The sequence below is a fragment of the Microtus pennsylvanicus genome, chromosome 10 (genome assembly GCF_037038515.1).
Source record: "Microtus pennsylvanicus isolate mMicPen1 chromosome 10, mMicPen1.hap1, whole genome shotgun sequence".
Taxonomy (NCBI): Eukaryota; Metazoa; Chordata; class Mammalia; order Rodentia; family Cricetidae; genus Microtus; species Microtus pennsylvanicus.
In genome coordinates, this window is record NC_134588.1 from 16,648,458 (window position 1) to 16,676,335 (window position 27,878).

A 27,878-nucleotide genomic window follows, 5' to 3' on the forward strand; every position below is an offset into this window, starting at 1 on the left:
CCGCAATACTAGACCAGTCTGAATCGGTCTGTGTGAATTAAAGAACACTTTTTCTATCTTTAAATTATAGGTATTATTTATTTTGTGTGCACGGGGGGAGAGGGCTGCTGGCACATATGTGCAGGTCGGGGACAACTTGCAGTAGTTGGCTTTCTCTCTTCCCTGAGACTATGTGGGTCTCAAGGCTCAAAAGCAGGTCCCCAGGCTTGGTGGCAGGAGCCTTTATCCACTGAGCTATCTTGAAGACACCTGCATGGAACACTTTTTAACAAGGCTTCAGGTGAGGTTCATATGTTCCCAAGCTAAGAATCATCGCCTTGCGGAGGTGTGCATGAAGCTGATAAGGGCAAACTCCTCTGGTGGAAAGAGGAAAGCAGAAGCTATGTCAAGGAGACAATCTCAGGAAAGCCCTGAGAGGCCCTCACAGAAGAGCAAAAAATTAAATAAAACAAAAGCATATCAACTTTGTCACATGTCAAATCTATTGAATTTCCAGTACTACCTAAAGTATAACCTGTAAGGGTTTGGTGGGGTTTCTGCCTAGTGCCGATGTGTACCACAATCCACTAGTAATGTCTGTCGTGTCTTTCTGTAGAAGGCATGGGTGTGTTGCCAAACAGTTGCGTCCTTCCTGAGAACCATTCCATATTCCAGGCCCAATGGTATGACTTTTGAAGTGTCGTTAGTGTGCAGTGGAGAGAATGCCTGCGGTGAAACAGGAATCACAAACCCCCTTGCTCTTCCCTGGCCTTCCCTTATGTCCCCCAGCCATTCCTATCTCTGCTTAGTGAAGAGGCTCTTGAAGGCATTGTTGTAGTTCTTATTAAAGGCTGTGTAAATCAAGGGGTTGAAGAAGGAATTGGAGTATCCAAGCCACAGGAATATGCTTTTCCAGATGGGTGGCAGGCTACAGGCACAGAGTGGGCTAATGAGCTCCGTCAGGAAGAAAGGAATCCAACACAGCACAAACACGCCAATCAAGATCCCCACCATCATGGCTGCCCGCTTCTCCTTCTGCTCCCGCCACGAGTCTCCGCTCATCTGGAAGGTCACTGTGGCTCTGCAGCGTGCTGTGAACACCATCTCAGCCTCCTGAGGTGCCTCCTTCGCCTTGGAACAAAGGAAATATGGAATCAAAACAACAGAACAAGGGGAAACAATGAACAGAAGAAAAGCCAGCTATTCTCAGTTCTGTCAGAGAAGTGAGGTCACGAGGCTCAGGTTTTATTTGTTTAAATTGTTAAACCTTTTAAAGGGCAATTTTTGTTTTTTATCAAAATGGGTGAGAACCTCCACACATGGTTTATTTTATTATCTCTGCCCCTTAGAGCAGCCGACTGTATGCCCTAATTTCATTTCTACTGCTTTGATAAAATACCCTGATGAAAACAACTTAGAGGACGAAGGACTTATTTCAGTCTTATTTCTGGGTTCCAGTCCATCATAGTGGGGAAATCAAGACAACAAAAACTCAGAGCTGGTCACATCATATCCACACTCAAGAGCAGAGAGAAATGAATGAATACCTGACTGCTACTGTTTAGCCACCATCTCTTACCCAGCCCAGGACTCAAACTTAGTGGATGGTGCTGTCTAAAGTGGGCTGGGTCTTCCAATGTCATTTAATGGAATAAAGACAATCACCCACAGAAATGCCCAATGGTCATCCCTCATTGAAATTCCCTTCCCAAGTGGTTGCAAATTGACATTTTAACTCTCTCTCTCTCTCCTTCTCTCTCACACACACAGACACACATACACATATATATGTGTGTGTATATATACATATATAGGTACATTTATATTACATTATATTTATTACGTATGTAGGTTTATTATTGGGCTCTCCATGTTTTTCCATGTTCCACTGATCTACTGTGTTTATATGCTCTTTTGCTAACAGAACATACTCTTGATTACTAAAACTTTACAGTGCTTTTCTGTTGTTGTTTTTGTTTCTTTTGTTTTGTTTTGGTTTGGTTTGTTTTTGTGAGACAGGGTTTCCTCTGTGTAACCTTGGCTGTCCTGGAACTTGCTCTGTAGATCATGACAGCTTCAAACTCATGCCTGCCTCTATTTCCTAAGTAGTGGGATTAAAGGCGTGTGCCACCACTGCCTGACTGTAGTACTTTTTTTTTAAAAAAATTGTTTTTATTTATATATATAATGTGTCTTGTGTGACTATGTATGTGTCAGACCCGTGGTTGGGACTGGGCAAGCTCATCTGCCCCTCCAAGCCCACTTGCCTCCCTGTGAAGCAGGCTGCTGAGACTGCTCTGCACTGAGGATCCAAGGAAGATGAGCACTGGATACAACATCCGTGCCCAGAATACCCCCCGCTACAGGCATTCACCCATCCATATTCATGCTGGAGACTGGGACTGGAATTGGAGCCACCAGTGAAGCAGACACAACCCTGGTCCTTACAGAGTCTGCTCTGGAGAGACAGTCTGTCCACATTAGCATTGTAATGTATTGTATAATTACGATGGGAAGTTGATTCTTATAAGTCATGTAATAATTCTGCTTTGCCTAGATTAAAAAACAAACTCTAAATGGCTCTGTATCGTAAATTAGTTATTAGACTGGGGAGATGACTCAGCGAGTACTCACTTTGCCACACAAGTGTAAGGACCAGATTTCAGATTCCCAGCACCCATGTAAATGCTGGCCAGGCATGACAGATCACCTGTAATTGCAGCAAAGGAAATGGAGACAGCAAATCCCTTGAGCAAGCTGGCTAGCGAGACTGGCTCAACCTGGCATGGTGAGAGATCCTGCCTTACTAACCCTAAGATAAAGTAGAGAGCAATCAAGCAAGACACCCAGCACCCATCTCTGGCTTCCAAATTCACAAGCACACATATGCCTGTGCACTCACACTTGAAAACTAGCATTACACACCCACATACAGACATCATAATAATTAGCTACCTTTTCTGCACATTCTCTCTCTCTCTCTCTCTCTCTCTCTCTCTCTCTCTCTCTTTCTCTCTCTCTCACACACGTGCGCGCACACACACACACACGAGAGAGAGAGAGAGAGAGAGAGAGAGAGAGAGAGAGAGAGAGAGAGAGAGAGACGGAGGGAGGGAAGGAGGGAGGGAGGGAGGGAGGGAGGGGGCTTCTTCTGTTTACCCTTAGGTTACTAGTCCTAAAAGAATGTGCCTATGATCCTCTGAACTCACTCACTCATGGCTCCTTTTATTGCAATTTGGATGGCATCTGAATCTGAGAGGAAGGACCTACCTCTTCTTAGTGCAGAAACTACCTATCATCAGCACCTGCTCCCTGGAACTAGCCACTTAACCAATGACTTAGTGTTACAATGAAATGGTTTGCATCTGCCTCTCTTTTGCTTCTTGGAAGATGCCAAGCAATAACTGTTTCTAGCTCTTGTCCAGGATCCAGCTGGAAGCAAGCATCAGGACCACGGCAGGAATAAGTGTACTGGACTCCATTCTCAGCACATCTGCTTGCCCACCCCTTCTCACTTGGAGTACTCTGCTAAAAATACGCACTAGGAAGGGTTCCTGGTGGCCTAGCTTTACAGTCAAAATTCTATTCACATCTACATTCAGATTCTGTCTCCTGCTTCATCCGCCTAAGGTCCCTACCTGTTTTTCTGGGAAAATCACTATATCAGTCTAGACACAGATGCATGGAAATCTGGACAAAAAAAAAAGCTTTTTCCTCTGGCATTGTACATCCGAGCACCCAGCATCTTCTCCACCTGTCACCTGAGGAGAGACTATGAAGGGTAAATAATTGAGCAGTAAAACAGTCTGGGGGGTTAGTGGGATAATTCACTTAGTACGGTTCTTGTCTTGTGAGTGAGAGAAGCTGATTTCAAGCCCCCAAATCCATGTCTTAAAGAAAGAGGAAGGAAGGAAGGAAGGAAGGAAGGAAGGAAGGAAGGAAGGAAGGAAGGAAGGAAGGAAGGAAGGAAGGACCAAGAATGATGGATTGTACTTAGAACTTCAGTGACATGGAGGAGACAGGCGTATCCAAAGAAACCTTGTTTCAAAAAAGTGGGAAGGTCCCTGAAAAACACCCTACAACACTCCCACACATGAGTGTCTCTCCCATGAGGTTGCTGCAAGTGTATTCTAAAAAGGTAGCAGAGAACCACCCCATCTATAAATGAGCGATTCCAACTTTTCCATTGTCCAGATCAGAGGACAGGGGACAAAATTACAAACAAGACCAAAACAAAAATCAAGGCACTGGAGGAGACAACTAGGGCATTGTGTTGCACCAAGCAGCATCAGGTACCACAGAAGGTCTAAGGAATAAACAGTTATGTCAGGAAGTCATTCCAGTAATTCATAGTCATCTTACGGAGAGGGAAACAGGATCCACAGAGTCCAAGCAGAAGAAAGAGAACGTTCTTTCCCCTTCCCCTCCCACTCAGGAAGTGCTCATTAGTGGGCACTGTCCCAGCCATCTTCCTACCCATCTAAAGAACCTCCCAGTCACTCGAGTCTTTCCACTGAAGAATAGAAAGTGTAAGAAATGAATGGAGTACTACATAGCAGAAAAAAATGACATCTTGAAATTCGCAGGCAAATGGATGGAGCTAGAAAACATCATATTGAGTGAGGTAACTCAGACCCGAAAGACAATTACCATATTACTCACTTATAAGTGGTTTTTAAACATAAAGTAAAGAAAACCAGCCTGCAAATCACAATCATAGAGAGCCTAGACAACAATGAGGACCCTAAGAGAGACATACATGGATCTAATCTACATGGGAAGTAGAAAAAGACAAGATCTCCTGAGTAAATTCGGAGCATGGGAACAATGAGAGAGGGCTGAAGAAGAGGAGAGAAGCAGGGAGGGGAGCAGAGAAAAATGTAGAGCTCAATAAAATCAATTTTTTTAAAAAAAGAAATGAATGGACAAGTTGATTTGAAGAGATCCTGAGGGAATCAAAGTAGAAAAGGCGATCTACTGATTAAATCATTCATTTGAAATAGACTAGCTCCACCAAGGAAGCAGTAAGCTGAGTCCACCCATGCACTATCAAAATGTGTGCTCAGAAGCTCTGTGTTTACGGCTGTCCGGCCTAAGAATGACACCACACACAAAGAGGGACACTGAAAGGGAAAAAACTGCCAGCAGCAACCTCTAAGGAAATAAAAAACTTTGGTTTGTATCTCAGTGGTAAAGTCTGGATAGCATACAGGAGGCGCTGCCTTCAGTGGTCAATACTGAAAGAAGAGAGGAAAGGGAGGGAGGGAGGGAGGGAGGGAGGGAGGGAGGGAGGGAGGAAGGGAGGGAGGGAGGGGAGGGACTATGAGTCAATTATACATAATAACTCATTTTCCCGTTTCATATGATGTCCGTTAGGAAATAGAAAGACAAAGCAGGCCATGGTGGTGGAAACAGGTGGATCCCTAGAGTACTCCGTGTACACCAAGGCAGTGAGAGACCCTGTCTGAAAAAAGTGGACCCCAAGATAAACAACTGAGGCTACCTTCTGACTTTCATCCACAAGCACACCCACACATGCTCATCATGTATACTGGGAAGTGGAAAGATGCTGGGGAGAGCACTAGCCTCTTGAACCAACTGCCACTAACTCATCCTCACATCAATCTTGTCTGGTCTTTACAGGACCAGAAGCTCTGCTGCAAAAACCAGAAATCCAATATGTCTGCAAATCTAAAGCTTCTTAAACATTAGCATGAAACCACCAGCAGGAAGTTTCATTCCTGACCTCCAGGAGGGGTCATCACCGACGTGCAGGCAGGCTGAAAATGAATCGTGAAATGACCTTCCAGCTACATCTTGCATTTTGAATGGGTTTCAGCCTGGAGCTAGCCAAATAGGCTAGACTGGCCAGTCAGTAGGTTCCAGGGATTCACCCATCTACTCCTCCCTATCTCTGGGATTATATGAGTGTGCACAGCTACTCTTAGCCATTTGTCATGATTCTGGGGGTCCAACACAGGTCCTATACTCCAAATGACTGGGTCATCTCTCTAACCTCTGGAGTAACTATTTCTAGCCGAAGATGCCAGGCCAAGACTTGAAACACCCAAGGGCTTAGTCTGCTCTGCAACAGTCAAATGCCAAGTTTGAAAAACTGCATCTCCAACCCACAGCAGCCTCCACACACCCACTACCATCCTCCACCACATCTGTGACCATCCGAGCCTTGTCCCTGCGAGGGAAGTGTCTGAGTTTCCAGTTGGAGAGCTCAGTTCCCTAGGCCCTTGCCCTGGGAGGAACATCCCCACCCAACAAGCCCGGGAGACCCCAAACAGCTTCCACACACCAACTACCATCCTCCACCACATCTGTGACCACAGGAGCCTTGGCTCAAATTGCCCCTGGACAAAGCCTTGGCCCAGACTGCCCCTGCAGAGGAGCCTTGGTCCAGACTGCCCCTGCAGAGGAGCCTTGGTCCAAACTGCCCCTGGAGAGGAGCCTTTGTCCAGACTGCCCCTGGAGAGAGCCTTGGTCCAGACTGCCCCTGCAGAGGAGCCTTGGTCCAGACTGCCCCTGGAGAGGAGCCTTGGTCCAGACTGCCCCTGGAGAGGAGCCTTGGTCCAGACTGCCCCTGGAGAGAGCCTTGGTCCAGACTGCCCCTGGAGAGGAGCCCCAGACCTTTATCAGCATCCAATAGAGGCACAGACCCCACCTGCACCCACTGGGGAAAAGATGGGCAGGCAGCTGTGTAATAGCACAGTCAACAACAAAAAGACCAATATGGCACCACCAGAACCTAGTAATCCTACAGCAGGAAGACCTGAACATCATAACCCAGAAGAGGCAGAAAAAAAAAATCCTTCAATGTAACTTTATGGAGCTGAAAGAGAGAAAAAGACCCTTAAAGAGAAAATAAAAAATTCCTTTAAAGAAATGGAGGAAAAGATAAAAAATTGTAAGAAATCAATAAATCTCTTAAAGAAAACCAAGAAAAACAATCAATCAGGTGAAGCAAACAGCTCAAACAGTTCAAGATTTGAAAATTGAAATAGAGGCAATAAAGAAAACACAAACCAAGGGAATTCTGGAAATGGAAAATCTGAGTAAACAAACAGGAACTACAGATGCAAGCATAGCCAACAGGTTGCAAGAAGTGGAAGAGAGAATCACAGGAGCTGAAGATTCGATAGAAGAATTAGATTTACTGGTCAAAGAAAACATTAAATCCAACAACTCCTTAACACAAAACTTCCAAGAAATCTGGGATAGCGTGAAAAGACCAAACCTAAGAATAATAGGAATAGAAAGAGAAGAACTCCAGCTCAAAGGCACAGAAAATCTATGCAACAAAATCATAGAAGAAAACTCCCAACCTAAAGATGGATGTGCCTGTGAAGGTACAAGAAATTTACAGAACACCAAATAGACTGGACCGGAAAAGAAAGTCCCCTTGACATATAACAATCAAAACACTAAACATGCAGAATGAAGAAAGAATATTAAGAGCTGCTAAGGAAAAAGACCAAGTAATATATAAAGGTAGACCCATCAGAATTACATCTAACTTCTCAATGGAAACTCTGAAAACAAGAAGTCCTGGACAGGTATGGTGCTGACACTAAGAAATCACAGACACAAACCCAGACTACTATACCCAGAAAACCTTTCAATCATCATAAATGGAGAAAACAAGATATTCCAAGACAAAACCAAAACCAAATTTAAACACTACCTATATACAAATTCAGTCTTACAGAAAGTAATAGAAGGAAAACTCCAACCCAAGGAAGTTAGCTGCACCAACGAAAACACAGGCAACAAGTAACCTCACACCTCATACTAGCAAACCCCAAAGAAGGGAAACTCACAAACACTACCACTGAAAACTAACAGGAGTAAAAAATTAGTGGTTGGCACGCGGCGGAGACCTGTTAGTCGCGAAGAATTAGAAACTGTTATCAAAAATCTCCCTTCCAAAAAAAGCCCAGGACCAGATGGTTTCAATACAGAATTCTACCAGAACTTCCAAGAAGAGCTAATACCTATACTCCTCAATGTATTCCACAATATAGAAACAGAAGGGTCATTACCAAATTCCTTTTATGAAGCTACAGTTACCCTGATACCAAAACCACACAAAGGCCCAACCAAAACAGAGAATTACAGGCCAATCTCACTCATGAACATCGACGCAAAAATTCTCAATAAAATACTCCAAGTCCAAATGGATTAAAGACCTCAATATCAGTCTGAACACACTGAACCTGATAGAAGAGAAAGTGGGAAGTACTCTACAACACATGGGCACAGGAGACCACTTCCTACGTATAACCCCAGCAGCATAGACATTAAGGGCCTCATTGAATAAATGGGACCTCCTGAGACTGAGAAGCTTCTGTAAAGCAAAGGACACTGTCACTAAGACAAAAAGGCAACCCACTGACTGGGAGAAGATCTTCACCAACCCCGCAACTGACAAAGGTCTGATCTCCAAAATATATAAAGAAGTCAAGAACTAGACCGTAAAAGGCTGATCAACCCAATTTTAAAATATGGCACTAAGCTGAACAGAGAATTCTTAACAGAAGAAGTTCAAATGGCCAAAAGACACTTAAGGTCATGCTCAACCTCCTTAGCGATCAGGGAAATGCAAATCAAGACAACTTTAAGATACCATCTTACACCTGTCAGAATGGCTAAAATAAAAAACACCAAGGATAGCCTTTGCTGGAGAGGTTGTGGAGAAAGGGGTACACTCATCCATTGCTAGTGGGAATGCAACCACTTTGGAAAGCAGTGTGGCGGTTTCTCAGGAAATTCAGGATCAACCTACCCCTGGACCCAGCAATACCACTCTTGGGAATATACCCAAGAGATGCCCTAACATACAACAAAAGTATATGCTCAACTATGTTCATAGCAGCATTGTTTGTAATAGCCAGAACCTGGAAACAACCTAGATGCTCTTCAATGGAAGAATGGATGAAGAAAGTATTGAATATATACATATTAGAGTACTACTCAGCAGTAAAAAACAATGACTTCTTGAATTTTGCATACAAATGGACGGAAATAGAAAACACTATCCTGAGTGAGGTAACCCAGACCCAAAAAGATGAACATGGGATGTACTCACTCATTATTGGTTTCTAGCCATAAATAAGAGTCACGGAGTCTACAATTGGTGAACCTAAAGAAGCTAAATAGGAAGGTGAACCCAAGGAAAAACATATAGGCATCCTCCTGAATATTAACCTTCATCAGGCGATGAAAGGAGACAGAGACAGAGACCCACATTGGAGCACCGGACTGAAATCAATCTCAAGGTCCAAATCAGGAGCAGAAGGAGAGAGAGCACGAGCAAGGAACTCAGGACTGCAAAGGGTGCACCCACACACTGAGACAATGGGGATGTTCTATCGGAAGCTCACCAAGGCCAGCTGGCCTGGGTCTGAAAAAGCATGGGATAAAACCGGACTCGCTGAACATAGAGAACAAAGAGGACTACTGAGAACTCAAGAACAATGGCAATGGTTTTTGATCCTACTGCACTTACTGGCTTTGTGGGAGCCTAGGCAGTTTGGATGTTCACCTTACTAGACCTGGATGGAGGTGGGTGGTCCTTGGACTTCTCACAGGGCAGGGAACCCTGATTGCTCTTCAGACTGACGAGGGAGAGGGACTTGATTGGGGGAGGGGGAGGGAAATGGGAGGCGGTGGCAGGGAGGAGGCAGAAATCTTTAATAAATAAATAAAATAAAAAATTAGTGGTTATTATTATCTCTTAATATCAAAGGACTCAATTCACCTATAAAAAGATACAGGTTAACAAGATGAATAAAAAAATCCAGGATCCATCCTTCTGCTGCAAACAAGAAACACACCTCAATCTCAAAAACAAGCATTATCTCAGAGTAAAGGGTTGGGAAAAGATTTTTCCATTCAAATGGACCTAAGAAACAAGTAAGTGTTGCTAACCTAATATCTAACAAAATAGATTTCAAACTAAAGTCAATCAAAAAAATGGAGAAGGATACTTCATACTCATCACAGGAAAAATCCATCAAGACGAAGTCTCAATTCTGAACATATATGCCCCAAGTACAAGAGCACCCACATATGTAAGAGAAACATAAAGCTTAAATCACACATCACATCCCACACACTAATAGTGGGAGAATTCAACACCTCAATCTCACCAATGAACAGGTCTGCCAGACAGAAACTTAACAGAGAAATAAGAGAACTAACAGATGCCATGACTCAAATGAACTTAATAGACATCTACAAGACATTTCACCCAAACACAAAAGAATATGCCTTCCTCTCAGCACCTCATGGAACTTTCTTTAAAACTGACCACATACTCAGTCACAAAGCAAACCTCAGCAGATAAAAAAAAAATGGAATAACTCCCTGTATCTTATCGGATCGCCATAGCTTAAAGTTAGAATTCAACAAAAACACTAATTGCAGAAAGCCTGCAAACTAGTGGAAATTGAACAATGCTCAACTGAATCACCCCTGAGTCAAGGAAGAAATAAAGAAATTAAAAACTTCCTAGAATTTAATGAAAATGAATACACAACATACCCAAACTTATGGGACACATTGAAAGCATGCTAAGAGGAAAGTTGATAGCAGTAAGAGCCTACATAAAGAACATGAAGAAATCTCACACTAGCCACTTAACAGCACACTTGAAAGCTCAAGAACAAAAAGAAGCAAACTCACCGAGAAGGAATAGACTCCAGGAAATAATCAAAGTGAGGACTGAAAGCAATAAAATGGAAACAAAGAAAGCAATTAAAGAATCAGTAAGACAAAGAGTTGGTTCTTTGAGGAAAAAATCAACAAAATAGACAAACTCTTATCCAAGCTAACCAAAAAGCAGAGAGGAAATATGCAAATTAACAAAATTAGAATGAAAAAGAGGACATAAAAACAGACAAAGGAAATCCAGAGAATCATCAGGTCATACTTCAAAAACCTGTACTCCACAAAGCTGGAAAATTTAAGGGAAATGGACAATTTTCTGGATAGGTACTGAAAGACCCTACAGACCCCCTCCTCAAAACCCGCAGCTAGCATGCTCCCGGGGGAACGTCCTGTTTGTTTTAAACAAATCTCCGGATCAGCAGCCAGCCTGCTCCCGTAAGAACATCCCAGGTGCCTGAGAGAGCAGGAGATAGAGATAGGAAGACTGCAAGGCAAGATGTCAATAAGATAGGATGTCAACAAAGCAGGTTAGTTATAAGATAGGAACAGGATGACTGTTGCCAGGCATCCATGCTGAGAGAGGAAACCTTTCGTGCCCCCCGCCGCATTCCGATAACCACGCTTTTGCTTCTGTAAACTTGCTTTTTGCTCTTCCCTATAAAAAGCCCATCCTCCAGTTGGCAGGTGCGCAAGTCCTCCGAAAGACTTGCTGCCCGCAGGTACCTGTGTTTACTCAATAAACCTCTTGCTAATTGCATCCTGTGGCCTGGTCTCGGAGTGTCCTGGTTCTGGGGTCTTCATCAGAGAGGAAAGGTCCTCTCTGAGGGTCTTTCATTTGGTGCGTTGGCCGGGAATTGAAGACTTCCACCCAGGAGCTACCGACCCACCACCGGGAGGTAAGCTGCCCAGCACCGATTCGTTAGTCTGTGTCTGTGTCATTTGTGTTCTTTGTTAAACTCTGTACGCTCAGATCTGAGTGCTCTGAATCTGGCGAGGTAGAAAGGAACTGACGAGTTCGGACTTTCCCTCGCAGCCTTTTGGAAGACGTTCCAGGGGCGTCTGGAGCCTTCGGGGCTCAACCCGTGTCGGAAAGATACGTGGATCTGGTTGGAGAAGGGAGGTCTGGACTCCCATTGTCTCCGTCTGAAATTCGGCATTACGCCGAATCCGTGCCGGCGCATCTGTATTGTCTGTGTATTTTTGTGCTTAATATGTTCTTTGTTTTGTATATCTGTTTGTACTCGAGTCTAAATCTGGTACCATGGGGCAGTAAATAACCACTTCTTTGACCCCAACTCTATGAAAATCCAAAAGGAATGCTGACAGTCTGCCCCTCCTTTACTTCTCTAGGCTGTGCCTTGCTGAGGCTGTGCTGCTGAACTGCCCTGCTTGCTATTGCAAGGGAGGAGGGAGCAGGGCTGTGATCTCCTGCGGCACAGCCTGGAGCCAGGCCTAGGTGGGCAACCAGCCTCTGAGCAAACTTCTCAGCAGGACGCAGGGCAGGGCATGGCAGCAACCCTGGCCCAAGTCAGAGAAGGGGGCAGCTGTGGGCACCCCCTGAAATCCCTGTGCTGAGAGTGACGTCCTCTCTTGCTGACCTGAAGTCCACCAGCACCGCAGGGGAGGACTGGGGGAGGAGGGCTGCCTTAGACAGTCCAAGGTGTTCCCTCCCCCTACAGCCAGTGCAAAGGTCTTCACAGCTGCTACTGGCAGTGTGAGGGCTAAAGAGGAACTGAGTTGAGGCTTCCAGACGGTGGACCAATCCTGACCTCACAAGTTCCCTGGAGGGAATTCCTCCTGGGGCCTCTGGAATCCCATTCAGAGAAAAGCTGCTAGATTGCCGTGAGTACTGAGGTGGGGTATGGGAAGCTTGTGCTATACAACTAGGAGCTCACTATGGACAGAGCTGAGACTGAAGCCAGGTCCTGGGAGGATCCCCAGTGGGGTTCCCTGTGGAGAAGGCTTGTTTTCCCTGGAAAATAAGGTGCTAGAGATTGAATGGCAGCCCCCATCTGCAAATGCCATGTAAAACCTTGTGCCAAAGATCTGTGGCCCTTGCCCAGGGGAAGTAGCTGGTGCTAACGCCAGGGTCACAGAACTAAGGCCTCTTGTGGAGACACATGCCAGCCAGTTGGGTCCAAGCTGGTGCTAATTCCTCCCCACAGGACCCAGTAAGCCTGGGAACCTACAGTAGACTATTTCTCTGGGGTCGGATACCCTATTAAAAAGCAAAGGTCCCCTAAAGAACCTGGACCTTTCCATTTTGGCAGTAGGGCAAGAGATTGCAAGAAAATATCCCTGTGGCTGTTGGTAAATGGTGAATGTGGATTCAGGAGTGGCAGGTAATGGAGTAAGCTGACATTAAAAGGGCCTACCAGCCCTGATAACATCTGTCTTCTGGGGATGCTCTATACCAGTCATCATGTGCTGCATCCAGGTAAAAGCCTCTGGTTTAAAAATTGGGAAAATTAAATTAAGTCACTTTAAAATAATATGCTTATAAAAAAAAACTACAGATTGTTGGTTTCTATATTTCTTACTATGCAGTGTGTCCAGAGGAAAGTAAATTCCCAGCTCTGTTTAGATGGATGCAGGACTATACTGTCTTCAAGAACTATTGCTGTAAAAGGCCTGGCACAGGGCCAGGGCCATATGAACAGCCCAGCTGAGCTTCTAAGCCAGCCCATGTTTAGATCTGAATTTAACACTTGTCTGCTCACAATGCTTGTGATAAGGTGGGGGCCCCGAGTTGCCCCACAAGGCAAAGATCTGCTAAAGCCTCTCACCCCACTACGATGGCAAAGGGGGTGTTACTGAATGATGAGGTTGAGTTAAAATGGCCCTTTTGACTCTTTATAATGTTTATGGCTATTTAAAAAAAAACATGGCAAAGATTCTCATTTATTATTAATATAAAAAAGGTGCATTTTGGGTTGTTTTCAGATTCTGTCAATGATAATATAAAGGATGTCGCTAAGTTTTTAAGGTAATATGTTATCTAATTCTGAAAATCCACCATGCTAATGTTCAAAGTAGCTGTAAGCATAAATTGTCAAATGATATTTTTAATCTTGGTCAGTTTTACAGGAATAAGATAAAATCTCAGAATTGTTTAATTTGCATTTCCCTGATGATTAAGGATGTTATATATAAGCAAATTTTAAATATCTTTCAGTCATTTCAAGTTCATTTGTTGAGAATTTACAATTTTGGTCTGTGACATAATTGTACTGAAATATTTGTTTTTATGAGGATTAAGTTCCTAAGTTCCTTATATGTCTCATGATACCCCCCCATTCTACAGGTTGATATTACATTCCGTTGATTATATCCTTTGCTATACAAAAAGCGTCTCAGTTTTAAAAATCTTATTTATTGATTGTTTCTCTCAATGTCTATGCCACTGAGGCTGTGTTTGAAAATGAATTTTAAACTTTTTTTCCTTCTATAAAAAGTTCAATATTGTTGGTTTTATGTTAAGGTCTTTAATTTGTTTGGATTTCAGTTTTGTGCATAGAGATAAATATGGATCTATCTTCATTCTTCTACATGATAATGTCTAATTAATTCTTAAAGGGAGAAACTGACAGTCAAAATGCTGGGCTCATGGCAAATCTCAGGGGGGGGCTGCAAGGCACCCCACTAATTCGGCCAAGGTAAGAGAGGTTCTCCAGGGGCCAGTTAAAATCTATGCTCCTTAAATGATTAATAAAAGTTTACAGGCATTTTACCCAACCTCTGAAGGTCAGCAGACAGCAGTAGCCATGGCCTACATAGGACAGGCAACATCAGATATAAGAAAAAGTTACAGCAAGTAGATAGGTCACAAGATTATACCTAGTAAAATTTGGAGAGACCAAAAAAAAAAATGTTAAACGAGGGACAGAGAAAGGGAAGCGAAAGAGAGAGAGGCGGGAAGCAAAAGAAAGATAGGACTCAGACAGATTAGGAGCCTGGGCAACAGAAGATCAAAGACAAATGAAGAGGAACACTGGAACTGAGTAAAGAATACAAACTGGACACCTTACGAACTAGAAATTTGGGAAAAAGACAAATAAATGACTCGTTCCTCCCTGGTCACTTCTGAATGTATGACCAAAGCCTTTTGTTGACCAAACGAGGGACTTTTGCTTTCGCTGCTGTTTTCAGTTCTGCAGGAGACGCAGGCTGCTTGTCTGCCTCTGCCTCTACCACGCCCTCCTCACCAGGATGACCACCTCTCCCTGCCATCACCGCTGAAGAAATCCTCACCTCCTAGCAACTGCCTTGGTGCTGTGCTTGCTCTAAAGCCTGCATGAGCCCTGACTGCTCACTTTACAGTCTTGCTCCCCTCACCCATGTCAGACTGTGATACGGCAGTCACCATGCTACCACAGGTGCCCTCCTGTGCCAGACTACTGCTCCTGTGCTGGGCTGACGTCAATGGACTAAGGATCCTACCAGCATCTGCATAAAGGACAGGCGAATGGCAAAATGGCAGGCTAAGCTGTGCCAGGCAGAGCCGAAAATGAGGGCGAAGCTTGCCAGGGGCACAAGGCTGGCGGTCCGAGCTAAGCAGGTACACAAGACTGAAGGTAAGCGGAAGGCGGGGGCAACATTGGTGGACAGGAAGCAAATGATCTGGGCCAGTAACCTCCCTTCAGGGATGGCGGCCTGACCAGAACGCTGAACTTGTGGCTTTGATACAAGCTCTACAAATAGAAGAGGGAACGTCTATACTAACAGCAGGTATGCTTTTGCCCTCACCTATATACACAAAGCAATATACAGACAAAAAGGACTGTTGACATCTGCTGAAATTTTGAGCCTCCAGGAGGCCACACATTTGCCAAAGAAGACAGCCATCATACATTGACCAAGATTGAGATATCCAATGTAATGGCTAAGAAGATCATAAAAAAAATCATCCTAAGGTTTGGGATGCCCAAGATAATCATGTCCCATAATAGACCTGCCTTTGTTGCCCAGGTAAGTTAGGGTGTGGCCAAGACATTGGGTATCTACTGGAACTTAAGCTTACCAACCCCAAAGCTCATGGTCAGATAGATAGGATAAATAAGATTCTAAAAGAACAAATTGACATAATTGGCCCTGGAGACCAGCAAAAATGACTGGACAGACCTCCCTCCCTTCTGTCCTGTCCTGGGTTCAAAACACCCCGGCAATCGCTGCCACTAGTTCTGTTGCCTGGCTAGTTAGCTGCTGCTCATGTATCCGTTGACAGTGGCTGACCCTGGTGATGAAATCCTGAGCTCAAGCCTTGCACAGGGCAGGCACATCCGCTATAAGGTGGGCTTACATCACCTTTAAGGCTCTTCTTTCCTAGAGTCAGAAACCCACAGGGCTCTGCTCATTTTTTTTAGGGTCTTTTGAAGCACAATATCAGACAGCAGAAACAAAAGGCAATTCTGTTCTGTTCCTCCACTGTGTGTCTGGGACCTATTGACAGGAATTATTTTTACAGTTTGAGATTTTTCCGGATCAGACCGTTTTGTGCAGATAACTTCAGAGAAAAAGCAAACACACCTAAAGCTTCCTTACCTCTTGATAGGTTTTGTTTTTCTACAGGAAAATCTTGTTTTAATCTGTGGGGTTATGAAATGATATGGCTTTCAAAAGATAAACAGATATGGTTTAATATATGATAAAATAGATATCAATGGGATGTTAAAACTTTTTTTTAATGCTGTACTTACAAATGTAAAGCCTGAGTAAGTCAGTCTCAAAAAGATATTTATGTCCTCATTCGCTGTCCTCTGGCTTTAGGGCTTTTTGTTTTGTTTTAAACATTTGTCATTCTGTATTGCATTTTCTCTCATTGTTTGTTAAAGTTCTCACAATGGACACAACCCTGTACATTTGGATAAAGCTGATGCTACAGGATGCAATGGAAACCTGTAGATGCCATGTGGTGCCAGCTGGACCGAAACTGACTTCTCCGGCACATTCTCTGGAGTTGAGGAACAACACTCCCGGTGTCTACAGCAAAAGAGATTTGTATTCATAATACTGAACTTGCCTCTTATGAGAAGGCATCCATGTGTTTCTTAGGGCTGAGTTAAGCTCTTTGTAGTCAATAGACTATTATTGCCACAGTGTTGGGTGCTATTCTCGGGTCTACAGTGGTTCACAATGTCTACCATGTAGTTACTTTCAAGCCTCATTCAGATAATTTTGTTAAGAGCTATGCACACCGTAGAGATGTTCTACTATCTTCTCCCAATACTGCTCTGTAAAGTATAAGTTATTTTGTCCCATCAGTTGTACTAGTTTTCATATGGCTATTGTCTGAGCAAATCTTTCAGAGGTGGTGCTCCATAACAGGAGGGGCCTGGACCTGTTGCTTTTAAAGAAAGGGAGTCTTTGTGCTACACTCAGGGGAAAATGTTACTTTTATGCTGACCGTACTGGATTGGTTAGAAGATCCATGACCAAGCTTAGAGAGAGGTTAAGACAGAGACAAAGCTGTTCGAATCACAACAAGGATGGTTCGACGGATGGGTTAATAAGTCTCCCTGGTTTACAACTCTATTGTCTTCTTTGATGGGTCCCTTGATTATCCTCCTTCTGCTACTCCTGTTTGGGCCTTGCATCTTAAACCGCCTGGTCCAGTTTATAAAAGATAGGCTGTCAGTCATTCAGGCCCTAGTACTGACCCATCAGTATCACATGTTACCACAACAAGATACCGAGGTTCTGTAATTGCTTTGAGTAAAAGATTTAACTCATTAACAAAAGAAAAAGGGGGAAATGAAAGACCCTACAGACCCCCTCCTCAAAACCCGCAGCTAGCATGCTCCCGGGGGAACGTCCTGTTTGTTTTAAACAAATCTCCGGATCAGCAGCCAGCCTGCTCCCGTAAGAACATCCCAGGTGCCTGAGAGAGCAGGAGATAGAGATAGGAAGACTGCAAGGCAAGATGTCAATAAGATAGGATGTCAACAAAGCAGGTTAGTTATAAGATAGGAACAGGATGACTGTTGCCAGGCATCCATGCTGAGAGAGGAAACCTTTCGTGCCCCCCGCCGCATTCCGATAACCACGCTTTTGCTTCTGTAAACTTGCTTTTTGCTCTTCCCTATAAAAAGCCCATCCTCCAGTTGGCAGGTGCGCAAGTCCTCCGAAAGACTTGCTGCCCGCAGGTACCTGTGTTTACTCAATAAACCTCTTGCTAATTGCATCCTGTGGCCTGGTCTCGGAGTGTCCTGGTTCTGGGGTCTTCATCAGAGAGGAAAGGTCCTCTCTGAGGGTCTTTCAGGTACCACATACAAAAATTAAATCAAGAACAGAAACAACTCAAGTAGAAGTATAACACCTAAGGAAATAGAAGTGTCATCAAAAGTCTCCCAACCAAAATATTTCCCGGATAAGATGGTTTCAATGAAGCCTTCTCCTGCAATTTCAAAGAAGTGCTAATACCAATACTTCTCAAATCATTTCACACAATAGAAACAGAAGGGACATTGGCAAACTCTTTTAATGAGGCAACAGTACCCAAACCACACAAAGACATAACTAAGAAAGACCAATCTCCCTCATGAACATCGATGCAAAACTACTCGATACAATACTGGCAAACCAAATCCAAGAACACATCAAATAAATAAATAAATAAATCATCTGCCATGATCAAGGTGGCTTCATCCCAGAGATGCAGGGATGATTCAACATAGGAAAATCCATCAATGTAATCTACCATATAAATAAACTGAAAGAAAAAACCATATGACCATCTAATTAGATGCTGAAAAAGCATTCAACACCCCTTCGTGATAAAGGTCTTGGAGAGATCAGGGATGCAAGGAACATATCTAAACCTAATATAAGCAATATACAGCAAGCTTGCAGTCAACATCAAGTTGAATGGAGAGAAACTCAAAGTGATACCACTAAAATCAGGAACAAGACAAGGCTGTCCACTCTCTTCCTATTTATTCAACATAGTACTCCAAGTTCTAGCTAGAACAATAAGACAACAAAAGGAGATCAAGGGGATACAAATTGGAAAGGAAAAAGTCAAATTCTTGCTATTTGCAGATGATATGATAGTATACATAAGGAACACCAAAAAATTGACAAGGGAACTATGTGGTGCACTAAATAGAAGACTGCAAATAGATCCATATCTATCCCTATGCACAAAACATAATAAGTCCAATTGGAACAAAGACCTCAACATAAATCACACTGAACCTCACTGAATAGAAAGTGGGAAGTAGCTTTGAATGCATGGGCCCAGAAGACTAGTCCAAGAGAGGGAGGACCAACAATATGAGTAAAGGGATCAAGACTATGATGGTGATACCCACAGAAACAGCTGACCTGACCTAGTGAGAGCTCACTGACTCTGGACTGATCGTGGCGAAACCTGCATAGGACCAAACTAGGCCCACTGAATGTGGGGGACAGTTGTGAGGCTTGGGAAGTCTGTGGGGCCACTGGCAGTGTGGCTAGGATTTATCTGGTGTCTTGGAGCCCACTCTCCTTGGAGGGATACCTTGCTCAGCCTAGATAAAGGGGGAAGTGCCTTGGTCTTGCCTCGAAGTGAAGTGTCAGACTTTATTGACTCCCTATGGGAAGCCTTACCCTTTCTGAGGAGTGGATGGGGGTGGGGTGGGAGGAAGGGGGGAGTGGGTACAGGGATAGCTATACAAAATGATAAAAGGTTGTATTAAAAAGCTTAATAAAAATGCATCTCCAAACATCACCCAACCATAAACAGAGGATGCTTATCATGTCTGACAACTCAGAACAGGAAATTTTCTCTGCTGCCTCTCATGTGTAGAAAAAAAGCTGTGCAAATCAGGACATTCTCTTGTGAAAATAAAAGCACTTTTCTCTCCCTATTTCCCCTTATCCCCATCCCACCCCACCCCCAAGTTCCCAATTTTTGCCCAGCAATCTTGTCTACTTCCAATATCCAGGAGGATAACTATATGTTTTTCCATCCATTTGCATGCAAAATTCAAGATGCCATTGTTTTTTACCGCTGAGTAGTACTCTAATATGTATATATTCCACACTTTCTTCATCCATTCTTCCATTGAGGGGCATCTAGGTTGTTTCCAGGTTCTGGCTATTACAAATAATGCTGCTATGAACATAGTTGAACAAGTGCTTTTGTAATATGATAGGGCATCTCTTGGGTATATTCCCAAGAGTGGTATTGCTGGGTCCAGGGGTAGGAAAGAAGTGAGAAAGGAAGGATGGGAAGAGTGTGGGGAAAATGGGACAGTTGAGATGGAGGAAGGGTGGATATGGGAGCAGGGAAGTATATCTTTTAATTAAGGGAGCCATTTTAGGGTTGGCAAGAGACTTGACTCTAGAGAGGCTCCCAGGTATCCAGGGAGATGTCCCCAGCTAGTTCCTTGGGCAGCTGAGGAGAGGGAACCTGAAATGGCCCTATCCTATAACCATACTGATGAATATCTTGCATATCACCATAGAACCTTCATCTGGCGATGGATGGAGATAGAGACAGAGACCCACATTGAAGCACCGGACTTAGCTCTCAAGGTCCAAATGAGGAGCAGAAGGAGGGAGAACATGAGCAAGGAAGTCAGGACCGCGAGGGGTACACCCACCCACTGAGACAGAGGGGCTGATCTATTGGGAGCTCACCAAGGCCAGCTGGACTGGGAATGAAAAAGCATGGGATAAAACCGGACTCTCTGAACATGGCGGACAATGAGGGCTGATGAGAAGCCAAGAACAATGGCACTGCTCTTCGGACTGGAGAGGGAGGGGGAGAAGAAAGGGGGGAGGAGAGGAGGAAGGGAGGGGGAGGGAAATGGGAGGCGGGAAGGAGGCGGAATTTTTTTCAATAAATAAATATATATATATATATATATATATATATATATATATATATAATAAAAAATAAGGTAACTGGAAAAAAAAGAAAATAAAAGCAGAACACAGTTGGTTTGATACAAATAAGCCATCCCGTCATGCAGCAAAGTTCCCAAGAAATATACAGGTTGGCCAAATCCTCTTTTGGTTGTTTGTTTTTTTAATTATTTAAAGATTTATTTATTTATTGTGTATATAGTGTTCTGCCTGCGTGCCAGAAGAGGACACCAGATCTCATTATAGACACTTATGAGCCACCACGTGGTTGCTGGGTTTGAACTCTGGACACCTGAAAGAACAGCCAGTGCTTTTAACCTCTGAGCCATCTCTCCAGCCCTCTAACTCTTGGGTAAGGTACACTTGTCATGATTCTTATGTTTAGGTGGATTTTGTTTTGTTGCTGAGAATTTGGCTGCTCTGTAAGGGCTGAGGATGCACTGGGATTAACGCTCAGAAAGGGAAAATGTAAGCAAGTATATTAATTGAGGGTTGGTTGCGTTTATGTTTTCAGCTTTAATTTCATCTGGTTCTGTACTAGGGAAGGTAGTTTGGTCAGAAAGGTACTGGGATACTGTGGATCCTGGTTTAGTTTCTGTTGTTGTGAGAAAAACACCCTGAAACCACCCCCTCCAAAATGACCTCAGAGAGAAAGCCAGGTATGTGTCTTCTCATTTGAGATTCCAGTCCATCACGGTGCATAAGTGACGGTGACAGGAGTCTGAGGTAATCAGTCACATCATACCCAGAGTCCTGAGCAGAGAGAGAAATGCATGCTTGCTTGCTTGCTCTCCTCCTTACATGGTACAGGACTCCCTATCTAGGGAATGGAGCCAGCAAATGTGGGTGGGTCTTTCCACATCAACTGACTTAAGATAATCCCTCAGAGACATGGTCACTGGCCAACCTGATCTAGACCATTTCTCAATTAAGACTTTCTTGCTCATTCATCATGACCAAGTTGGCTTCATCCCAGAGATGCAGGGATGGTTCAACATATGAAAATCTGTCAATGTAATCCACCATATAAACAAACTGAAAAATAAAAACCACATGATCATCGTATTAGATGCCGAAAAAGCTTTTGACAAAATACAACATCCCTTCATGATAAAGGTTTTGGGAGAGCAGGGGTCCAAGGGAAAGACCTAAACATATTAAAGGCAATATACAGCAAGCCAACAGCCAATATCAAACTAAATGAAGAGAAACTCCCAGCGATTCCACTGAAATCAGGAACAAAACAAGGTTGTCCACTCTCTCCATATCTATTCAATATAGTTCTTGAGGTCTTAGCTAGAGAAATAAGACAACAAAAGAAGATCAAGAGGATTCAAATCAGAAAAGAAGAATTCAAATTCTCGCTGTTTGCTGATATGATAGTTTACATAAGCGATCCCAAAAATTCTACCAAGGAACTTCTACAACTCATAAACACTTTAAGGAATGTAGCAGGATACAAGATTAACTCTAAAAAAAAAGTAGCCCTTGTGTAAACAGATGATAAAAAGAGCTGGAGAAGAAATCAGAGAATCAACACCCTTCACAATAGCCACAAATAGCATAAAATATCTTGGAGTAACTCTAACCAAACAAATGGAAGACTTGTATAACAAGAACTTTAAATGTTTGAAGAAAGAAATTGAAGAAGACACCAGAAAGTGGAAAGATCTCTCATGCTCTTGGGTCGGCAGAATTAACATAGTAAAAATGGCAATCTTACCAAAAGCAATCTACAGATTCAATGCAATGCCCATCAAAATCCCAGTAAAATTCTTCACAGACCTCGAAAGAATGGTACTCAACTTCATATGGAAAAGCAAAAAACCCAGGATAGCCAAAACAATCCTGTACAATAAAAGAACTTCTGGAGGCATCACAATTCCTGACTTCAAACTCTACTACAGAGCTACAGTACTGAAAACAGCCTGGTATTGCCATAAGAACAGACAAGAGGACCAATGGAACCGAATAGAAGACCCAGATATTAATGCACACACCTTCAAACACCTGTCTTTTGACAAAAAAAGCAAAAAATATCAAATGGAAAAAAGAAAGCATATTTAACAAGTGGTGCTGGCATAACTGGATATCAACATGTAGAAGAATGAAAATAGACCCGAGTCTATCACCATGCATAAAACTCAAGTCCAATGGATTAAAGATCCTAACATAAAGCCAGCCACACTGAACCTTAGAGAAGAGAAAGTGGGAAGTACACTTGATCACATTGACACAGGAGACCACTTCCTAAATATCCCCAGCAGCACAGGCACTGAGAGAAACAATTAATAAATGGGACCTCCTAAAGCTGAAAAGCTTCTATAAAGCAAAGGACATGGTCAACAAGACAAAACGACAGCCTACAGAATGGGAAAAGATCTTCTGATCTCCAAAATATACAAAGAACGCAAGAAATTGGTCACCAACTGGCCAGAGAGATGGCTCAGCAGTTAAGAGCACTGTTCATTGCCCGATTGTCCTGAAATCCAAAGGTCTGGCCTTCGATTCCTGCTAAACACAAGGTGGCTTGCCACCATCCATCCTGAGCTCTGGCGCCCTCTTGTGGAAAAAATAAAATAAAAAGAAATTGGTCACCAAAAGAACACACAATCCAACAACAACAACAACAAAAAACAACAGATGAGCCACCATGTGGTTGCTGGGAATTGAACTCAGGACCTCTGGAAGAGCAGTCAGTGCTCTTAACCTCTGAGCCATCAAAAAAAAAAAAAACAACAGATGAATCTAAAATGGCTGAAAGACCCTTAAGAAAATGCTCAACATCCTTAGTTATCAGAGAAATGCAAATCAAAACAACTCTGAGATTCCATCTTACACCTGTAAGAATGGCCAAGATCAAAAACATTGATGACAACTTATGCTGGTTGTGGGGAAAAGGGAACACTCCTGCATTGCTGGTGGGAATGCAAGCTGGTACAGCCCCATTGGATGTCAGTGTGGTGATTTCTCAGAAAATTAGGAAACTACCTTCCTCATGACCCAGCAATACCACTTTTGAGTATATATCCAAGGAATCCTCAAACGTGCCACAAGGACATGTGCTCAACTATGTTCATAGCAGCATTGTTTGTCATAGCCAGAACCTGGAAACAACCTAAATGCCCCTCGACCGAAGAATGGGTAAGGAAAATGTGGTACATTTACACAATGGAGTACTACACAGCAGAAAAAAATAATGACAGTTTAAATTTTGCAGGAGAATGGGTGGATCTAGAAAACATTATTTTGAGTGAGGTAACCCAGACACAGAAAGACAATTTTCACATGTACTCACTCATAGGTGGTTTTTAAACATAAAACAAAGAAAGCCAGCCTACAGACCACAATCCCAGTGAACTTAGACAGCAATGAGGACACTAAGAGAGACTTACATAGATCTAACCTACACAGGAAGTAGAAAAACACAAGATCTCCTGAGTAAATTGGGATCATGGGGACCTTGGGGGAGGGTTGAAGGGGGAAGGGAGAGGCAAGGAGTGGAGCAGAGGGAGCTCAATATAAATCAATTAAAAAAATGGCTAAGAAATAAAAAACTACTTTCTTGCCATGTTATTCTAGGTTATATCAAAGTTGACAGTTAAAAATTAACCATCAGCGCACACCTTTAATCACAGCTCTTGGGAGGCAGAGTCAGGCAGCTCTCTGTGAGTTCAAGGCCATCCTGGTCTGCAGAGAGAGTTCCAGGACAGTCATGGCTGGATAGAGAGAACCTGTCTCAAAATGAATGAAAAAGAAAAGAAGGAGGTTGGGGGAGGAAGGTAAGAAGGACAAGTTAATCATTTTGCGGCATTAAATATTTTTCTAGTTTTTCTGACCAGATATCTCACAAGAAACAACTTAAGGAGGAAAGGTTTTATTTTTGCATACAGTTCTCAGACACAGTCTGTCACGGTGGGGAAGCCGTGGTATCAAGAGTAGGAGGTATCTGGTCACACTGCATTCTCAATCAGGAAGCAGAACATAGGAGGGAAGTAGGGCTGGGCTATCAGTGCTCATTTTAGGTGAGCCATTTCTTCTAGGGAGGCTGTGCCTCTTAAAGAACTCACACCCTTCCCCAGCTGGAAGCAGGCACGCAAACACATGAGCCTGTGGGGGACACATCACATTCTCACCATGACAGAGATGTGCTGTGTATTGTAGCAGTCAAGACCCAGAGCAGAGGGCGCTTTCCCCGGGCCCTCCCACTACAGAGTCACTCAGCACAATTCTGGCCCTGTCCCCTGGAGCTCTTTCTCCTCATCAGAGGCTGCCTCTGATTGGCCAGTCAGCTGTCCTGTCACCTCTTCACATCACCTGCCTAAATGGGCTGCCTCTGAGTGGACAGCAAGGGCTGGGGATGGTGCCCAGTGGTAGTGTCCTTGCCTGTCTTGTATAAGCGCCCGTGTTTGATTGCCGACAATGCAACCAAACCAAACCAAAATAAATCGAGCAATAAAAACTGTTTCTTCTGCCAAAACAAAGAGCAAAATCAGGCTTGGCGGGCTTTTCAGGCATCCAGTCCACTGTGATTTTCCCAGGTGAATAACTAGATTGCTGCAGCTATTAAAAGTCAGCCCTCGCCCTGCAATCAGACGGAGAAACTATAATCACCCCAGGCGTTTCCGAGGTACCTTTCAAAGAACATCATTAATTCTGAATAAAGCTCTCCCAACATTTTCCAATTATAGACTTGACCTTCCTGTTTTGTGTTTAAAAAAAAATTTCTCTGCCATTTAATTAAAACAAAAAAGAATCTGCTTTTAAAAATGCATGCACTTGTCTGGTAGCTTAATATCTGGGCTGACTTTGTAAAAGTAAAACCAACTACAGCAGCCTTTCCTATCTCGGGCTCTCTTTAATTTTGACACCTTTTCTGGTTCACACATTGTATTTGTGTGTATGTATATATGGGGATGTGTGTGTGTGTGTGTGTGTGTGTGTGTGTGTGTGTGTGTGTATAATCCAGAGTTCTGTGACATTAGGTGTTTTCTCAATTTTTCTCCATAATATTTTTTTTGAGACAGGGTCTCTCTTTGAACCTGCAGCTCCACTGTTGCAGTTAAACTGTCAGATGGTGGAGACGCCCTTTCTTCTGCAAGTTCTGCCACCCTCCATGAGTCAGGGCTATGTAGATTTTTTTCATTCTTCAGTCAATGGGATCCTCACTAGGGGCTTTATACAGTAGGACCTAAGGCTGGGGATGTGGCTCAGTAGGTAGAATGCTTGCCCAAAATGGACAAGCTGCGGGCTTCATTCCCAGAACTATATAAACCAAGCATGGTGATGCTTGCCTCTAATTCTGGCTTTTGGAAAGTGAGGGGAGAAAGATCAGAAGTTCAAGGCAAGCCTCAGCTACTCAGAAAGTTCCAGATCATCTTGCAATACCTGAGCCCTGCCTTCAAAAATTAAACTATATCAAAAGTAATTACTGGGGCTGGAGAGATGGCTCAGCGGTTAAGAGCATTGCCTGCTCTTCCAAAGGTCCTGAGTTCAATTCCCAGCAACCGCATGGTGGCTCACAAGCATCTGTAATAAGGTCTGGTGCCCTCTTCGGGCCTGCAGGCATACACACAGATAGACTATTGTATACATAACAAATAAATAAATATTTTTTAAAAAGTAATAACTAACTTATTTAAAGATGAAAAAAAGGGAGGCACGAGGGTATTAAGCAATGAATGTGTGGAACTGAAACTGCAACCCAGTTTCTCTCTCCCAAATCTCCAGTGGACACACTGGGGTTGGTATAACAAGGGAGAGTGGCAATGGACCTTTTCTTTTAAACACACACACACACACACACACACACACACACACACACACACACACACACTACTTCTGAGGTTTGGAGGTTCCAGCACTAGTCCTGAAGTGCAAAGAAACCATTTTCACAGGTGCATACCCCGCAGGTGGTTCGCTAGAAGCGGAAGCGATAAGTCACCCCATGTGCTCTTGGAAAGAGCAGATGGCCATCTCCTCCCGCGTTCCAGATGCGACAGTTTTTCCTCTTATTCTCCGATATCCAAGCTCTGTCCCACTCTTCCCTTTCTCTAAATTCCATTCTTCCCAGGGTCCCCTACCCCCAAATCCGCAGTCAGCCCCTCTCACCTGCTTGGTGGCAGGCAAAGGCACCACAGCCCTCCGTCTACGTCCAAAGCGAAACTTGGCGGCTTTGTAAATCTTCCAGTAGACGAAGAGCACCACCGCCAGAGGCAGGTAGAAGGCTCCACAGGTGGAGAAGACAGCATAGGAGGGCTCCTGGCTCACCTGGCAACGCTGTAGCCGAGCATCATAGGCTTCTCCCCAGCCAAAGAGCAGCGGTGCGAGCGCGATGAGCGCAGACAGTGCCCAGGTGATCCCGATCATGAGGGCTGAAGCGCGGCGCCGGGTGCGCAGCGTGTACTGTAGGTGACGCGTGATGGTCCAGTAGCGGTCCAGGGCGATGGCCGCCACGTTCCAGATGCTGGCTGTGCAGCATAACACGTCGAAGGAGATCCACACGTGGCACAGACTCCTGCCCAGCTGCCAGCGTCGCCCAGCTGACAACTCGCTTACTAGGCTCAGTGGCATCACCAGGGCTGCCACAAGCACGTCCGAGACCGCTGTCGAGGCCACCAAGTTATGTGGCACGCGGTGGAAGGTGCGGACACGCAGGATGGTCACCAGAACTAGCAGGTTCCATAAGAAAGTGGCAGCGATAAGCAACACCAATAGAGTCACCACGAGCACGGTGAAGATGGAAAAGGGTGGCTCACGGCCTGGCAAGATGAGTCCACCTGGGGTGTACCCCACGTCCCTGTCGGAATTTGGGCTCTCACTGCAGCTCTCCAGTCCCTGGGTAAAGGCGATGCCAGAGGTGGCACCTGAGAGGTTAGAGACTTCCATTGTTCAGGGACTTGGTTCTTGGGCAGATGTGCGCGTGATTGCATGGACCGTGGATAGGTAGTGAAATAGGAGGGGCACTTCGTGCTTCGCAATGCAGAGAAGTCTGAATCGCGCCACCCTAGTCCTTTTTCCAAACTGCACCCTCCCTTTGGCGCTTCTTTTGGTGGCTTCCGTGGACCCTCTTGTCCAGTTGAGAAAAAAAAAAATGAGTCTGATCCTTTAGGTCTGCTTTGCCAAGCGTAGCAATCTCTCCGGTTCCATTTGTGATCTTCAGGGTAGTTGGCTGCTGAGGGCTGGAGACGGATGTCTGAGAGCAGGGATGGCTTAGAGAGACCTCCCCTGCTTAAGGGTTGGAACCCAGGGGCCCCCAGTGTGCGCTGAAGTGGGCGGAGCAGGTTTGGAGCCGCCACCAATAGGAGCTGAAGCTGTAGCCTGTCCCAGCTGTCTCCTGCTGTGGCGTGTGGAGAGAATCCTAGCAGCAG

The 27,878-nt window shown here is 44.1% G+C and overlaps 1 protein-coding gene across 1 annotated transcript; it reads right to left on the minus strand.

Annotated features, from left to right (window-relative positions):
• LOC142858481 (5-hydroxytryptamine receptor 5B) lies at positions 1-27,615 on the minus strand. The gene is made up of 2 exons (XM_075987758.1): positions 26,620-27,615; positions 1-1,110 (listed from the first exon to the last, which is right to left on the minus strand). Exons 1-2 carry the CDS (start codon positions 27,394-27,396, stop codon positions 775-777), a joined length of 1,113 nt encoding a protein of 370 aa, XP_075843873.1. The 5' UTR covers positions 27,397-27,615; the 3' UTR covers positions 1-774.
• Positions 27,616-27,878: the final 263 nt, after the last annotated feature.